Source organism: Pavona decussata, unplaced genomic scaffold (genome assembly GCF_977016875.1).
Source record: "Pavona decussata unplaced genomic scaffold, jaPavDecu1.1 SCAFFOLD_912, whole genome shotgun sequence".
Classification (NCBI taxonomy): domain Eukaryota; kingdom Metazoa; phylum Cnidaria; class Anthozoa; order Scleractinia; family Agariciidae; genus Pavona; species Pavona decussata.
The window spans coordinates 467,501-486,019 of NW_028145943.1; the positions used below are offsets into that span (position 1 = coordinate 467,501).

The following is an 18,519-nucleotide window of genomic DNA, read 5'->3' on the forward strand; positions in this document are numbered from 1 at the left end:
TAGACGAGTTACTGTTTTATTACTTTTTATTGTCTTTTCTTATTTCGATTTTCTTTGCAGTCCTTTAGCCGGACAGCGAAGTCTTTGACTTGTGAGCCATCGCAGAACGCTTTCTGTTCAAGAAGAGGCTGTTGACTGTCTCTTTTTGGTCTGTGATTCCCAGGAATTTTTTCTCACTTTGTCAATTAAACAAAGACATAAATGATATTCAACCAGGCAGTTCACATGTTCAATAATTTGAAGTCTGCTACGTTAATCATTACAAGATCGTAAATATAAGGGATTGAATCAGGGAACGGTAAAATACTACTAATATGTGTCTGAAAGCTTTAATCCTCTTAACCGGAAATTTCGAAAAGCTAACCTTCGATCAGGCTCTATTGTCGTTTCGCGCGGTGAACCGTTTGCGCGGGAAACGGGAAACGAGAGAAAGTGGGGTGGTACTGAAAGGGGGTTTGATTGCATTGAGGACTGAACCATAGTTTTCCTTAGGGACGTCCCCTCCCTCCTAGTGATGATTCTTGCCTTCGGTTTTCAGGTAAGCTTAATTCGACAACACCGTGGCACCACTATAATTGTAAGCTTCACGTTTGCAGAAATCTGTACAGGGAAGTGGAATTGCGAGCTTACATTCAGTGTTACTTAATTTATAATATGTTCAGTCATTCCTTATAATGAATTCCGAACTGAAGTATTCTAGGGTACCATTGCGCAGAGTATTATACATGAAAATAAATTTTGTGATCATGGGGTGATAATTTAGTTTTTCCCATCCTAAGATACATAAGAGCTCATCTGTGTCACAGTTATAATTTGAGAACGTTTTGAAACGTGCCGCGCAATTTTGTAGTTTTCAGGCCCGTAGCAGGGGGAGGGGCAGGGGGGGCTTGAGCCCCCCCAGAATTTTTGGAAGTTACAAAACAGTTTGCCAAAAAATAAATAATTAAACCAAATTAATGTGCAGCAATCAGTCTTAAACTCTGACGCTGTAAATGCCTTTTCACAGCCCTTTAAAAATGTGTTTACTACCTTTCAGTTTCCTTCGCTAACAGCTTGTTTTAATACAGCTATTTCAATTAACGTTGTCGGATTAAAATCAAGCTAAAAGACAAGACCGCAACGTTTTGTGGGATTATTTTTTATGAATAATTTCATCAAAATCATTCCTGCACGTGCAGGTCATTGTACTGCTAATTACAACCTACAGTCGAACCTCCCGTAAGCGACCACCCATAATGTCAAGGATATGTGGTCGCTTACGGGAGGTGGTCGCTTACCAGAGGTCAGACCACAGGGGATCTTAATTTCGGGTAATTTACATATGGTAATTGCGGAGACCTAACCCTTTTGCCAGTGCTTATCGAAACCCATAGTAATAACTTTTCTTAGCTACAGGTATATTAAGACTGGTCCAAAATTATTCTAGGCAAAAAAAATCTTAGGGTCTATGGTGATTATGGTTTTTATCTCACAAATTACTTAATACAGCGATTGAGACAATTATTGTGAAAGAAACTTGACTCTTTTCTTACTTTAGGTAGCGCTGTCTAAATGTTCAGGGAACGGAACATAAGCAAAAAGATAAGAAAGATAAAAGATAAGAAAGCTATTCTTTCCTACAAGGGATTCAAACTGATTAAAGTTTATTTCAGTGTGAAGTAAAGTGCATGTGTATTTTGTCAATTGTTTCAATGCTAAGCTATATCGGTAAACACTTCTGCAGACTGCGAGATTTACGGCGTCCGCTGTAATGATGTGGCCAAAATATTAAAGCGACACATTTTTCAATTTCCGCTTGTGAGAGATACAGCAGATTGTGTGTCAAGTGGTCGCCTACGAGAGGTTAAAAACAATTGAAAATTTCAAACAATCATCTCTTAAAGTGGTCGCTTACGGGAGGTGGTCGCTTACGAGAGGTGGTCGCCTACGAGAGTTTCCATCTATAGCAATTTGACCTGAAAACTTTTAGTATTTTGGAAAAGTGGTCGCTAATGAGAGGTGATCGCTTACGAGAGGTGGTCGCAAAGGGAGGTTCGACTGTATTGTTTTCTCCAGGCATGACTGATTTTGATTAATTTATTCATAAAAATCCCACGTAAACTTTCGGTCTTGTCTTTTAGCTTTATGCTTTGAACCGACAACGTTAACTGAAATAGCTGTATACAACAACAACAACAACAACAAAGGTACTCCTACCTTGTGAATCGGAGATAAGAACCAAAATGAATCGAAATCAACCAATCTTAAGCCCTAAAAGCTGTTGAAATAAACTACTTGTTTTCTAAGGCATCGGCTCATTTAGAGCAATACATATGTTCTTAGGCCTCCTTAGTGTATAACAATTTAGTGTTCGCGCGTTGTCGAAAGACACACAAATACGTCCTCTCAAGAACCAGAGAAAAAATTCTCCCACAGTCGGATTCTTACTGCCCGGTTAAAGCCAAATTTTAAAAGAGAAAGAAACATTTGCCGTCGCTTGTTTACGTCCTCTTTCAAACGTGAAATTAGGAAACTTCACATGGTAGTCCACGTAAAAAAAAAAACGGCAAAAAAGATGTACCAAAAAATGTGATGCAGATGCAAAGTTCTTGTTTTACTTACTAAATCTACTTTTTTTTCTGTTTTTTTTTATGTTCTCGTTGCATCTTAAACTCCCTAATCAGTCTGTTTTTTTGGGGGGTGACGGGGGGTGGGGTAGTTTTGTTTAACCATTTTGCTGAGCCCCCTCGGTTGTTTTAGCCTTGCTAGGGGCCTGTTTTGAAAGCTTTCTAGTGACGGAGACGTTTCCTGCAATTGCTCCATACAGCATAGCCTGATTCGGAGACGCCCGAGGTCGTTCGCGGTCCCTCGCTTCTCTCCCTCTCCCGAAGCGAGGGGGCCGCGAACGATCTCGGACGTCTCCGAATCAGGCTACATACAATACTGCAAGGTAGCACGACTCGCGTATGGTAACGGTTAAACTCCTGACCGTGCAGACTGAGTAATTTTTTACTTAAAGTTTTTCGTTCTAAATCAGTAATAGAAATACTGGTCTTACAGAGTTATAATATTAATAATACTTATGTCCCAAGCCGCAGGGCTAAAATCTTGGCCAGTTGAAATGAAAAATTAAAACCCCCCCTCCCCCATTTCGATGATGGGAAAATTGAGGGTTTTGTCAGTTGTGCTCGAATTCATTATTTATTCTGGGGCAGTAGGTGGTGGGGGGGGGGGGGGGGGGGGGTAATTTCTTTATTTATTCCGGTCCAAGATTGAATCTTGAACAGTTGAAATGAAATTGATTAAGACCACCCCTCCCCCTCCCATTTCAATCCTGAGAAAATGACGCGTTTTTCGTTTAGTGCGAATCCATCATTGATTTTGAGGGGAGGGGGGGGGGGGGGAGGGATTTCTTTTCTTTTTTTCCATTCTGTCCAAGCCCAAGCATGCAGCAGCCATATTTGCTCGCCCAAGCTCCCCGTTTGCTTTCCTCATTCAAGATGGCGGTAGGAAAGTATGGAGAATCATGAGGTTTTACCTAAAATCAGGTCCGAGGTCCGGCAATCGAATGGCTCTGCCCAGCCCTCGGCCCGCCGTCTGGTCCAGATTTTTATTGTTTACAGTGGAAATAGTCTTAGCTATATTTGTTGCTCACTCTTTCCCTCAAAGAAGGTAAAATAGGAGACAGGTATTTTCTGGAAACCAGCTCTTGAAGGCCCGTTAGGGCCGCTCCCGGGGGTGGGGGGGTACTCCCCTATATGGGCTATATGAGGACGTGCCGCTGGATAGGGTATGGTTTTTAGCCTCTCTGTCCTGAACAGGGTATATAATTTCAAGCGAGTCTGTCCCGGACCCGTCCTAGACAGGGTATGGTTGCAAGACTGTCGTCGAGTATTTGGCAATCCGAAATCAGAGACGTTAGTCTGCCGCATTTATTTTAGTAAACAATGCTTCACGTCAATTGAGTTTCCACTTAAGGTTCACCGCTGTTAATGCGAAATTTTGGGATTTTTCGCCATCACTTCTAGGAAGTGGATTATTGTATCTGTTGTAATTGGTATTCGCGTTTCAATGCGCGGAACATCACGTCCAGTAAGTGACAGTGGGCCTTTAAATGTTATTACTATTGCCAATAAACACTTGTGTAACACAAGAGCTAGATGTTGTCCTCTGTCCTAAATAGGGTCTTAAAATTGAGGACTTTGTCCAACACAGGGTAGGTATTTAAGGTTATTTTCGTCCTAAACAAGGTCAGGGTTTCAAACCCCCAGCGGCACCCCTACACCCAAGCATGGGTCAAGTGCCCCCCCGGGGGGCCGCTTCGGACATCTTAGCGGGACATTTTTCACTAAAAGAGTTTTCAGTTTCTAACACCTGCGAAAGATAAAAGTTATCGATAAATTGGTGGTTGAGAAAGTGATATGCGTTTTCTTAACTGACGAAATAATGAAAAAAGAAAGAAAGAGCAAATGTGAATTTGCTGTACTTTGCACACTCAGTTGAAAACCACTCTATTTTAGATTAAGACCGGTTCATAAAACCAGTAAGCGGTAAGTTACCGGTACTTTCGAGACAAGACCGCAAGATGATATGGGTAATTTATTAATAACTTTACCGTACTTCTGTTTTATCAACTAAGTTGTTACAGTACATGTTATTTAGCCACCGCAGAGAAATCTGAGAGCTAATGTTTCGAGCTTTATCCCTTCGTCAGAGCGATTATATATTACCTTATTAGAAGTGGTCCCACACGAACAGGGATTTTATGGCACCTGGTCCCACACGAACAGGGATTTTATGGCACCGCCAACCGTAAAATTACAGCCAAATTACACCATTTACGGCTACCCACAACACCTTTCCGTCTTTTCGCATAAGCTCCAACAAGCCGGTAAATAAATAAATGAATAAATAAATGAATAAATAAATAAATTGAAATTTCAGTGATTTCCACAGAGTGGCTCTTTCAGCCATTGTTTCCAGGTCGAATTGAAATTTGGGCATGTCGATTTTGTGGATGGAGGAAAACTAGAGCACCAGGAGAAAAACCCTCAGCAGGGACGAGAACCAACAACAAACTCGACCCACACATGACGTTAACACCGGGAAACGAACCCGGGTCATATCGGTATGAGGCAAGTGTTTTCACCACTGCGCCATCCCTGCTCCTCTAGTCAATGTTAAACAACTGGGTGGGGCAGCACACCCTCCCCCCCTCCCTCCTAGCCTCCACTCCCTCAGGATTGCCCCATAAATGCAATGTTTGTGTCATCATTGGCAAAAGTTCATAAAGCATAAAATCAGCACAACAGTAAATCAGTTGATATTGAACAATATATTGTTGACAGTTCACAGATAACAATCGACTACTACACAAATAAAATGTGGCATCTACAACAAACGCAACAGTTTCCTTACATGTAAGTCATAGAATTATTCTAAATGGCACTACTACAGTGAGTCTAAGGCTGAAATTAGTAGTTGCTTACTTACAGCCCAATTTCGATATATCAAAATTCAGCCTGAAACAATAACATCACTTCGACGCTCTGGAGAATAAATTGCATGGTTTATATGGGGTTTATTCCCCAGAGCCTTACAGTGATGTTTATTGTTTCTGGCTGAATTTTAAAATATCGAAATTGGGCTATTGTGATAATCACATTACTTTTGATGAACACTGATTGTTTCATTTAAAACCAGAAACTTTTGTAACATGGGTTTTTCTTAAAGATACATTGTCCAGACATAGCCAATCAGGCGCGGAACCTACACTAATTCAGCACAAGAAGTGTTTTCATCAGGGTGCCTAGCAACAGACAAAAAAGCCCAATAATTTGATTAATTACCTCAGTCTAGTAAATTGATCAAAAAATAAATAAACCAGTAAATTTTTGTCAGTAAATGTTTGACAAAAAATTTCAATTGCCCGTCCCGAAGTTCAAATGGAGACTAGGGACAAGTTTTTAAATTCTCACTAATTTTTAATCAGAAATTTTGAATTCATCACAAAAAAGATCATGTTAAAATTGGTTAGTTTACCATGTTTGAGGTTTTGTCGTTGGATATGAATGATGTAGAATGCTTTAAAAAGGAGAAAAAATAGACTTTGTATGGATTTGGGGCCTTGCCAGCTAAGAATTAGAGAGACTGGTATGGAATTTGCATGACCTATGACAGGTCACAGCCTGGTTATAACGCAATGAAAAATGACCAAACTTGGTAAACTTACTAATTACTCGGGCTTCCAAAGGAAAGCCCGAGGTTTAAAATGGGCACGAGTTTATTCTCCAGTCGCAAATCGCCCTCTAACGACTTCTGCGCGTGCGCAAGGTTAAAAAAGGTCAGAGGAGCACATGTTCTGTTTACAGAGCTCGAGGCCGAGCTCGAGTGTTTTGTGGAGCGAAGCCATCTGTCTTTGGTGGAATCTCAGGTATTGCAAGCTTAAATATACGCTAAATCCATGGTAGACCCACACTAAACATGAGGAGTGTTTATTCTGGAACAGGTCCGTCCATGAACTTTACGAGAGACCTTTACGAGCGAACTCTTCCGAGTGATTATTCCTTTATCGAGAAGCCTAGATTTAGAGAGGTATCTATGGAGCTTGAAACCCTTAGAGAATCATCTATAACTGCCGAAACTGACGCTGTTAAACACTTAAACATTATGAGCAACTGGACTACTGAAATGCAACAGAGTTTTCCTGATCAACACAAGAATCTTCTCGAAGATATAAGATCTAGAGACGCCATATTGAGTGCTTCAAGCAGCTTTTGGGTAACTGTGTTCTTTCTTTTAATTTTTGCTTTCGTATTCATTTTATTAAGTTTATCTTACTTTGTTTTTGTCATGATCTCCACAATTATTGTAATCGCATATGTAGTAGGCAAGCGCTTGATGTCGTATGTAGATGGTTATGCAGAGACCTTTGTTATTTCGACATTTGATAATTGTGATATCTTTTACTATTCAATTGCGACAACAAAGGTGAGAGAAGACATGAGATCTCGCTATGCGAAGTATGTTTATTGTAATTATTCTCATGTGAGGATATGTAAACAGCGTGATCGTGAGCCGAGTAGACTACCAGTACGAAGGCTGAAACGTCTGAAAATGAAGAGCAAAAAGCTTAGGGACATTGCCTATGATTATCTTCGTTGAAATACACCCAAATCGTCTAGATTGCATGTTTATGCGAAGGTCAGAAAAGTTAAAAGATATAAAATAAATGCAAAGACAACAATTTTCTCCTTACGGACAATGAGATTTCATCGGGGCATGAAGTGGAAGTATCTATATAAAGCTAGACAATATTTATCGTTTTTTTCATGTAATAGGCCAATGTCTTTTTATAAGACTCAGAGCCACGCAGCAAATGTTTGTAAATTTAAACTTGATACTGACATAGAGAAGAATCCTGGACCTACTTCACTGCAAATAGACCCTAGCAAAACAATAAAAGCACCATATAGCCAAGGGAATGAATTGGTATTTGGACAAAATGCAGGGCAACAATGTGTAGCAATGAGTTTGTGCTCTTTAATCTACAATGACAAAATGGGAATAAACTCCTCTGGTGATCTTGTGCAAATAATGAATATTGGAAATCAGCTGTATTCAAGTTTGTCTTTTTTAGCCAGACAGTTCTATTTAATGATAACTGAGTTACCTACAATGCTGAATGTATTTGAAACTACCTACCAAGTTAGGTTTAGTGAAAGCTATAGTGGTACTGTAGATCAAGAAACTACCACAGAGGGTTATCAGTACTGTACGTCTTTACAAACAGCCTTTGAATCCTTGATGTCTGAGAACTATAGGTCATTCATATTAACAGTAGGATGTATTACTGTTGCTATTTATTACACTAATAATGAAATATTTAAAATATTTGATTCTCACGCAAGAGATTTGTACGGCAACAGTCATCCTCAAGGAACATGTGTGCTTTTAGAAGCATCATCAATAAATAGTTTAGTACAATATTTTCAGAGTATACATAATAATCAAACTTTGTTCGAAGTTAAAGGAATTCAAGTTAATGAAGTTCAAAATGGCAATAGTGTACCAGCAGTTCCTCAAAACCATGCTAATAAGACCAATAAGTTTAATACCAATTGTGCTGTAGTAATATATTCACTTTGCTATGCAGTGATGACACCTTCCAGTTACTGGAATTCAAATGCATTAGCTACAATTGTGGAAAATGGCAATAAACTATACCACCTACCTTCAAACAGCAATTTAACTTTAGATTGTTTACCTAACATTATCAACATTTATGGAGCTGAAGTAAACGTCAGCCTTTTGAATGCTAGAATTAAAGGGGTACTATCATCTGCCTCACTTCAAAACAAATCAAACTTGGAAGATATTATAATAACTAATTCTGAATGCACAGGATTTTTGATGTGGTTTGGCAATTACTGTATCAGCTGTATTTTAAGACCCACAAGGAAATCAAAGAATATGTATTCTACTTCGACATATGATGAAAGTCAGGTGCCTCCAATACAATTTATCAAAAGCATAAATAATATAGCTTCTCTTGTTGAGGTCATTTGCACTATACAAAAGAAAAATCAACTAACAGAGCATTATGAAATACAGTTTTTATGTTGTTCGCGTAAAAATCTTGACAAAAATGAACGCAAAAAGATAATGAAGCGTCGAAGAAACAAGAGTTATTATGACACAATGGAACCTTCTAAAAAGAAAAAGTTGTATGAAGAAAAATACAAAACAATGGATGCTGCAAAGAAACAGCAACTCTTAAACCAAAATTCTGAAAAATATAAAGCAATGGGCAATGCAAAGAAAAAAGAATTAATTAGTTATGCGCAACAAAGAAACAAACAAAATTGCCCGAGAAGTAAGACCAATGAAATTGCTTACTGTATTCAACAGTTTAAGAAGAAAATAAAAGAAGGTCCATATTACATATGCTGTGTGTGTAACAGAGGTCTATATAAGAAATCTGTATTAAAATTAATCAGTAGTATCTATCCTTGTCAGGACTTTTTTTCCAGACATACATCATATGATAGAGGAGAATACATCTGTAAGACATGTCACTCAAAAGCCATAAAAGGCAGACTTCCGTGTCAGGCAGTTGTAAACAACTTGGATGTTGATGACATTCCTACAGAACTACAGTCACTTAAAAAGCTAGAACAAATTTTAATAGCACAGCGCATAGTATTTGAAAAGATTGTTGTTATGCCTAAAGGACAGCAGAGGAAAATTAAACGAGCAATTTGTAATGTACCAGTTCAGTGTGATCAGACATGTAGTATATTACCTCGTCCACCAGAAAGATCTGGTATTATTCTCCTGAAGTTAAAACGAAAACTTCAGTTCCGAGGACATGTTTATTTTGAAGCTGTTAGACCAGAAATTGTAATTTCAGCACTAAACTGGTTAAAAGCCAACAATCCATTATATAAAGATATAGAGATTAATTGCACAAATATTGGTATAGATTTTACAAATATACCTGAAAATGAAGTTAATGACAACTCATTAACAGATAAGTCCTCGACAAATCAGGAATCAGGAAATAGTATGAATAGTTCAAATTTTGATAACTCCCCAATAAATCCAAAGGAAAGTAATTGTGATTCTTCAAATGTTCATGAACAAGCACTAAATTATGAGGAAGAAGTAGATGATCCTTTAAATGAACACAGATCGCCAGCAAATGAGACATGTCTGCAGTCAGTCATTCCAGATTATCCAGTTATAACTGAAGATTTTAATGCCAATAAATCCACCGGAAGAGAAATTTACAATATAGCACCAGGTGAAAATAAACATCCAGTGTGTTTAATGACTGATAAAGAATGTGAAGAGCTTGCATTTCCAGTATTGTTTCCAAAGGGTAAATTTGGTTATACTGCTGAACGTGACATTAAATTATCACCAGTTAAGTACTTTAATGCTAGATTATTACATCATAGGGGTCGGTTTGCATCAAACCCTGAATATCTTTTCTTCACTCAATTTGTAATAGAACAGAAAAAAGTGTCTGACAGTATTAACATTGCTCTAAAGAAAGTCCATGGGCAACCAGTAACAGCCTCACAAGTAAGATCAAATACACAAGTTCTACATAATCTTATTTCTCAAGATCAGGCATATTTATTTTTGAGACAAATTCCAGGTTCTCCTCCTTACTGGCAAAAGTTTATGTATGAGGTATTAGCAATGATGAAGCAGTTAGGTATACCAACATGGTTCATGACATTATCATGTGCTGACTTGAGATGGCCTGAACTATTTCAAATTATATCTAGGACTAATGGTACAAATATGACAGATGAGGAAGTAGATGCTTTGCCATATGATGAGAGATGCAGGCTTCTTAACCTCAATCCAGTAATTGTAGCAAAACACTTCCAGTACAGAGTTGAAACATTTTTTACTGAGGTTTTACTTTCAAGAGCAAACCTAATAGGTAAAATTGTGTATTATGCTCTTCGTATTGAATTTCAAATGAGAGGCTCCCCTCACTTACATGCATTGATATGGACCTCTGACTGCCCAATGCTAACCCATGATACTAAACAAGAATACATAGAATATATTGACAAACATGTACAAGCATACCTGCCAGACAAAGATAAAGATTTGGAATTATATGAATTGGTGAAAAAATATCAAACACATAGTCACAGTAAAACATGCAGGAAATATAAAAATATTCCATGTAGATTTGAATTTGGACAGTTTTTCACAGACAAAACTATTGTAGCAGAACCTTTATCAGAAAATATCGATCCAGACATTAAAACGGAAATGTTAACAAAAAGAAAAGAAATTCTTAGTCTAGTAAAACAGAAAATAGATGAATCTCTCAATCCAAGCAAGGCAGACTACAATCCCTTATTAACACCAGATGACATATTTAAAGAACTTGGGATTACTAAGCAACAATATGAAAAAGCTCTTTCATTATCACCTGATTCTTACTATGACTTGCATCTCAAAAGACCAATAGACAGCTGTTTTACAAACGATTACTTTATTGCTGGTATAAAGGGATTTGCTGCAAATGTAGACTTGCAACCTGTTTTCAACCACTACAAATGCATAACGTATGTATGTTCATATTTTACTAAAGATGAGACTGAGTGCTCAAAAGCTATTATGAATGCTGCAAAAGAAGCAAAAGAATCAAATCTAAATATCAGAGATGCCCTTAGAAAAATTGGAGCTGCATTCCTTTCTACAAGAGAAGTAAGCTCACAAGAATGCGTATATAGATGTATGCCTGAACTTTGGCTAAGAAAAATATTTCCAAAAACTGTTTTTGTTAATACAGACTTTTCAGAAAAAAGATTAAGAGTAGCAAAGACTCAGCAAGAACTTGATGATTTGGATGATGAAAGTACAGACATCTATAAGTCAAACATTATTGAACGTTATAGTATAAGACCCATGAATATTAAATCTGTAAATGACATGTGTTTAGCTGAGTTTGCTGCTTACTATTATAAAGACTACAAAAGTGATCTCTGTGAAACAGAAGATGCACAGCTAGTAGTTCTTAGTGATGATATTATTGAGCAATCACATGTAGGCACAACTAATGATGCATCAGTACTACCTAAACAAATAAGGTTGATGAACACAAAAGAAGTTATAAAAGGAAGAAGAGTTAGGGCCGTCATAAGGTACCATACTCCAAACAAAACAAAGGAACCTGAAAAATATTTTACATCATCTCCTAATGCTTTACTACCCATGGAGGAAAGAAACTGAACTCCTTGGCAATGAAAATACTTACATGTCTAAATTCAATGAGTCAGATGTCCAAATTATGGTACAACGCAATAAATATATATTCGAGCCAGAGTCGGAAGCTGTTATAGAAGTACTTCAGTCTTTAAGAAATAACAACATAAGAACATTGCACTCATATGATGCCCTTAATGAACAGGAAAATGATGATGTACAATCCCAAATAGAAAATATCACTAATGAAGAAGAATCATTTGATAACCAGATATCAGGAGACCAACTTGGTTCCTCCGAACAACAAAGTACTGCTGCAATATCCACCTACAATCAAGTGTTAGAAATATCTGATGATGATCTTCGTCAGTCAGTTAGATCACTGAACTCTCAGCAACGTAAAGCATACAACATAGCACTGACTTGGTGTAGAAACAAAATAAAAAACACGAACAGTTTAAAACCAGTTCAAGTGTTACCAATACATTTGTTCATTACGGGAGGAGCAGGTGCAGGAAAATCACATCTCATAAAAGCAATACACCATACTGTCACAAAGAGCTTTAGATATACTACTATAAATCCTGAATTACCAACAGTACTGCTGATGGCTCCAACAGTGGTTGCAGCTATAAATATTAGTGGAACAACAATACACACTGCTTTGGCAATCCCTAGAGAATCAGGTATGAATGTTAATCCAATGTCAGACCAAAAGAGAACACAATTAAGATTAGGTCTTATGGAGTTGAAGTTAATAATCATTGATGAAATCTCAATGGTGTCAAATACTACTCTACTGCACATCCATCAGCGGCTTAAAGAAATATTTGCTACACCAGCCAATCAACTATTTGCAGGAATTAGTTTTATTGTTGTCGGTGACTTTTATCAATTGCCACCAATTCGTTCAAGATCAGTATTTGAAAACTACAAAAATGATGTGTGTAATCTATATCATCCCTGGGCAGTTTTCAAAATGATAGAATTGACTGAAATTATGAGACAGAAAGATGACCAGCCATTTACACAGCTTCTCAACAGATTCAGAACAGCATCACATACTGAAGATGACATCAGGATTATTCAATCCAAATCTATAAGTCCAACAAACCCAAATTACCCATCACATGCTTTACATATCTGGGCTGAGAATGCTCCTGTTGATGAACACAACAATAACAACACATTAGACAACTTAGACAACTCAGTGGCTCTGTGTACACTTTGAAAGCTGTTGATCAATATCCTCCTAATGTAACAAAACAAGACATTGATAGAGTGTCATCCATGGGACGATCAGACACTGGTGGACTTGATGCTGAAATTCAGATAAAATTAAATGCTAGAGTGATGTTAACTACAAACATAGATATAAATGATAGGCTCATCAATGGACAGATCGGGACAATAGTTAAGATAGCTTTTCACCAAAATACAAATAAACCATCTGTAATGTTCATAAAGTTTGATGACTCTTTTGCTGGTGTTAATGCAATGTCAAAATGTAAAGATAGATATGCAAGAGAAAATACCACAGTACCTATTCAACCAGTTTTAGCCAGAATTAAAGTCAGACCTGGAAAACCATCTTCACCAGAAATACAAAGATTGGAATTTCCTATCACATTAGCATGGGCCTGTACAGTACACAAAGTACAAGGATTGACATTAAATGAGGCTGTTGTCAGCTTTGAGTTACAGAGACAAAACCATTTTAATTTTGGGCAAATTTATGTAGCATTGAGCCGTGCAACTTCTTTGCAAGGTCTGCATATAATAGGTCATATGGAGGACAGACATATAAGAGCCAATCCAAAAGTACATTTGGAATATCAGCGACTAAGACAAATTGAGGCAGAAGATAGTATTTCATTTACGCACACCTCAGTTTCAACAAATGCTCACTGTCAATTACGTGTGAGCCTCTTAAATATACGATCACTTAGAAAGCATAGCATAGACATCAGATGTGATGTAAACCTTATGAAAAGTGATGTATTGGCTCTTACAGAAACACATCTTCTACCTCACCATTCAGATGTTGAAATACAACAAAACCTAACACCTTTTATACTACACAGACAAGATCATAGAACTGACAAATATTTGAGTTTAGCTGTTTGTACAAAAGAAAATATTCTCATGTTGGATAAGCAATACATTTCCAGCATTTATGCCCTGAAATTTGTTATATTTGACTCTGTAACACACCACAGAATATCGTTCCTTCTTTTGTATAGAAAGAACACCTCAAATGTTCACGACTATATTAGCAAGCTGAGTGATCTTCTTAATATTTTCACAGTTGATATTATAATGGGTGATTTTAATATCAACTACTTTAATGATTCTGCCATAACACAACTAAAGCAACTTATGAACTTCTATGCTTACATCCAAGTTGTACAAAATGCAACTTTTGTACCATCGGGAAGCCTACTTGATCATGTCTACATGAAGCAAACAGAGGCCAATTTGATAAAAATTTTAAAGACCAACGTTGTTAATGTATATTACTCGGATCACGAAGCTGTAGAGATACTATTTACTTATGAAACAGGTTTATAGCAATTAAAACACCATACAATTACAATATTCTTTCCAATCATTTAATTTCTTTAAAATATAAACCTTTACAAACCCTTAGAGTTATATCAGTTCAGTACAAGAATGAAATCCATTGTATATCAAACGACAATCAAACGATTTCAGGATCAATCCTCATGCTTTTTTCTAAGCGACTTTACCAAACTACCGTGTTTACATTTCCTTTACTATATATAAAGTTTCCGTACATTCCGGTTACCATATATCAAGTATTTACGTTCCTGGCCACCAACCGCTGACTTCATTTGAAATCATTTGACTGAAATCATTTCACATCCACTGACCAATCAAAAAACTGAGAAATATGACCAATCACAGGCAAAAGAAAACGCTGTTTCTGTTGAGGTAAGCATAATGACTTTAAACATTCTGATCCTGCTTGCGTGTGCGTAGTTGACTTGAGCTCCTGTTCGTAGAATAGTGCTTTAACATGGCTGCTTCGCAGAATAGCCTGAAATCTACTGAAAACCCTAAAACTAACCCCGAGAACAGCGTTATAGGTTATGTACATAACCTTTCGCCCACGAAACGAAATCGCAGTAACACGTTGGACTACGCAACATTCACACTCCAAATAGATCGTGACGGCAAAGCACAAGAAGCCTTACTTTACTCTCCATCAAAGAAAGCATTATTGGAGAAAAGCGAAACGAGCCGAACTGCGGTAAAGCTGATAAATCACGCGTACACTGAGGACGAAGAGAAGATAGTTGTGAACGACACGACCTTCGTAGGAACACTACAGGCCACTGAGTACTCTTTCCAGTACTCGGAACTTGCAGACCGCTCTAAGGAGTCAGTTTCGATATTGGATGTACTGAATACACATAAAGTGTGGGATACCGTAACCGTAGTAGGAAAGGTGAGCCAACTAAAGAATCCAAAGACTGTAGGCAACCCACTAAAGCCCCTTCAGGTGGTGGAGGCGACTTTCACCGATACTACAGGCTCCATTCCCCTGGATGTGTTTCAAGAACACATCCCGAAGATATCGGCAGCCAAATCATACAAGTTGACCAACGTGCAGTTGAAGGTGTGGTCTGGCCGCAAGAAGATTTGCACAACAAAGCGAACCACCATAACAGAGATCAATGACGAAAGTTTAACCACCATCACTGTCAAGCAAGACGACGTAGAAGATCCCCCGTCCACCGCTCTAATCACAGAAGTAACGAGTGTACCACGCTTAGAAAGATTCTTGAAATGTTATAAACGCTTCAAGAAAATAAGCCAGGCAGGAGCATCGAAAGTTGCACACTGTTCAAAATGTGGTATGATAAAAGCAAATAAGTGTGTTAATGATTTATCAGCTACTCTCGAAGTCATTGACGACACTGGAAAGCAACTCCTACTGAAAATTGGCAGTGAAATTCTCAAGGAATTGCTGGGGGAAGACGTGTTGCCATTGGACGAGAATTCTCTTGGCGAGAAGCTGCTTTTCGCCGAAAACTTTAAAGTCAAATACGATGCTAAATCCGTGGTATTAAACATCAATCATGTAGATAACGACAAACAACGAACCGAGACAAGCATATAAGGAGAGCAGTATTGTCATTCGTTTTACGTTGTTTTCTGTGCAATAACAAATCAATGAACGTTGTTAAAACTTTGATTGACTTTGTATACCGATGATGTAGTTCCAGTTGAAACAAAAATTACCAGGAAAACATTCGATATAAAGAGAATATTTGTGATATTTTGTGATTATTTTCCAAAAAAATATTGTTACTATTTGCCAACAGAACATTAGTCATGATTAGTGAAAAAAGGAACGCTGTTATTGTATGAGTTTAGAACTTTCAAGGTCTTGAAATAAAGATAAGATTGACATATTCAGCATCTTAAACATTTTTCTGCAGTTCTCAGGGGGTCTAAAATTATAGCCAAACACGGTACTAGATTGGAACTTGCAGTGATTAAACAATGAAACAGTTAGAAATATGGAGACTTTAATCCATCGGTTATGAAAACGGCAAATTTCATTATACGTTTACCTCATTATAACATGAATTCAAAGGTACATTCCCTGAATTCAAACCGGAAATGGTGATCATTTTTAAGGAACTCGCTTTGAGCAGAATTTCGGTAATAGATAAACAGCTGTATCACGTGTACGTTTATTGGCGTTGCGTTCCGGTCTTCTCTCCTCACCGTGAATTACAGCGGTTTTGCAGGATGTTTGGTGAACATCATCCCTCTCGCTGCACCTATTACGTGGATAACAGACTGTATTTCGGTCTTTCCTGCGCACTGATCTTCAACAGACTTTCTAACACAATTGTTAGATAAAGAATGATGCCACGCCCTGGTTTCCACACTGTGATCAATTAACTTGATTTTCTTATCGTAGAAAACACTAAAGCTGAATGTCAACAGGGGCTTGTCACTCTTATCAATTTGCTTCATTCTCTTGAATTAGCTGGCATAAAGTCGCTTCTCCAGTTCACGGCGTCACGTTCTTAGGAATTGAGCTTGATTTGTTGTCAATATCTACCGTCAATATCTACTGTATACATCCGTCTACCCGCGCAAAAGTTACAACGTCTGCGCAAACTACTCCATACTTTCTTTCTCAAAGACAGCTTGCAAGCGTCTATTGCAATCGCTCGCGGGATCTCGCGGGTTGTTCATGGGGGACGGACATTCCTGCGTCGCGTGGTTGAATGTATTATCAAATTAAAACAAATCAATTTCTTGTCACGTTTAACGGTCGCTCTATGATCCTCGACTTTCGCAGAACTCTTTATTTCCAAGCGGACGCGTCTCTCCTTGGTTTTGGTGCACTATATACTGACTACTGGTTCGCCGGTTCATGGTCGGCTTACAGCGCGGACAAGCTTAACACGCAGTTCTAAGGCCCGGTTCAAACGTCGCGCCATCGTCGTGTCGAACTCAATTGAATTGAGTTCGACTTCAGCGCGACCGTGGTTCGACAGCTGATTCAAACGTCGCGCCAAATTCAAACTTATGCCTTCGCGCTAGACCACAATCCCTATCGTTCTAACAAAAACAAAGATGGCGGATCGCGAGCAAAGGCCGGCTTTCCAACGCAAAAAAGTCCTTTTACCTCGAATTCTGGCGGCCTCGAGAAGAAGGAGAATGTTAACCCAACAAGCTCTATTTTGCTATCGTCAACAGAGATGGAAGCTGTGCTTTTCCTCGTTATTTGTATTCTCGTCAATTCTCAAAACGCTACTGGAGAAGTTCTGCGATCCTGCCGTCGGCTGCCGCGAAATTCTGGCTGGTGGCAAAAGGTATGGAACACGTACTCAGATTTAAAGGTTTAAAAAGCTCTTCCGCGTATCCAAGGGTACGTTCCGGGTCATTCTTGGTCGCATCAGTCATGATTTGGTCCGCGATACCGTTTGCGAAGAGCCAATTTCTCCTGAATGTCGCCTGGCAATCTGTCTCTTTCGTTTGGCCAGAGGAGATTATAGGTACACAATTGCGGAAATGGCCGGTATTGGCGTCTCAACAGTCTGCACTATTGTCAAGGAAGTTTGTGAGTCTATAGTTAGGAACTTATGGCAGGACACCGTACAGGGACATTTTCCATCAAACGAAGCAGAGGTCAAAGAAAAAATGCTTGACATGGAATAACTGTGGCAATTCCCATGTGCCTGGGGCGCTGTCGATGGTTGTCATCTTCCTATCAAATGCCCTGTTGGAGGCATGGATGTTTGCAAGGAGTATTACAACTTTAAAAATTTTTATTCTATTATTTTAATGGGTATGGTTGATGCACACTATCGTTTCATATGGGCGAGCTGCGGCTACCCTGGAAACTCCCACGATTCAACAGTATTTAAATCCACTAAATTGTGGGAAGATCTCACTGGGGGTAACATAATTCCTAATATAGGGCCGGAAAGATGTAGGAGGTGTGACCGTACCCCACTCATATTGGGGGACTCGGCTTTTCCGTCTCAACCGTGGCTCATGAAGCCATTTACCAATACTGTACTCACACCTGTGCAAAGTAATTTCAACTACCGCCTAAGTAGGGCACGCATGGTGGTTGAATGTGCTTATGGTCAGTTAAAGGGCCGGTGGAGAGTGTTAATGCGTAAAAGTGAAAGCAGCCCTATGGAAGTGAGAAGTGCTTGTTTAGCTTGTGTTGTATTGCACAATATCTGCATCGCACAGGAAGATACCCTCTCTAGGAAACTGGATCCAACAATTGATCCTATC

At 38.4% G+C, this 18,519-nt stretch overlaps 1 protein-coding gene and 1 pseudogene across 1 annotated transcript; both read left to right on the forward strand.

The window, feature by feature from the left end:
- The first annotated feature begins 6,281 nt into the window (after positions 1 to 6,281).
- Positions 6,282 to 14,298, forward strand: LOC146448506 (uncharacterized; annotated as a pseudogene).
- A 2-nt stretch (positions 14,299 to 14,300) lies between these two features.
- LOC146448507 (uncharacterized) lies at positions 14,301 to 16,160 on the forward strand. The gene has a single exon (XM_085102547.1). It carries the CDS (start codon positions 14,759 to 14,761, stop codon positions 15,863 to 15,865), a length of 1,107 nt encoding a protein of 368 aa, XP_084958673.1. The 5' UTR covers positions 14,301 to 14,758; the 3' UTR covers positions 15,866 to 16,160.
- The last annotated feature ends 2,359 nt before the right edge of the window (positions 16,161 to 18,519 follow it).

Excerpts from the sequence above, each read along its gene's own strand:
- LOC146448507 (XM_085102547.1), top strand. The coding sequence starts at position 14,759 with ATGGCTGCTTCGCAGAATAGCCTGAAATCTACTGAAAACCCTAAAACT.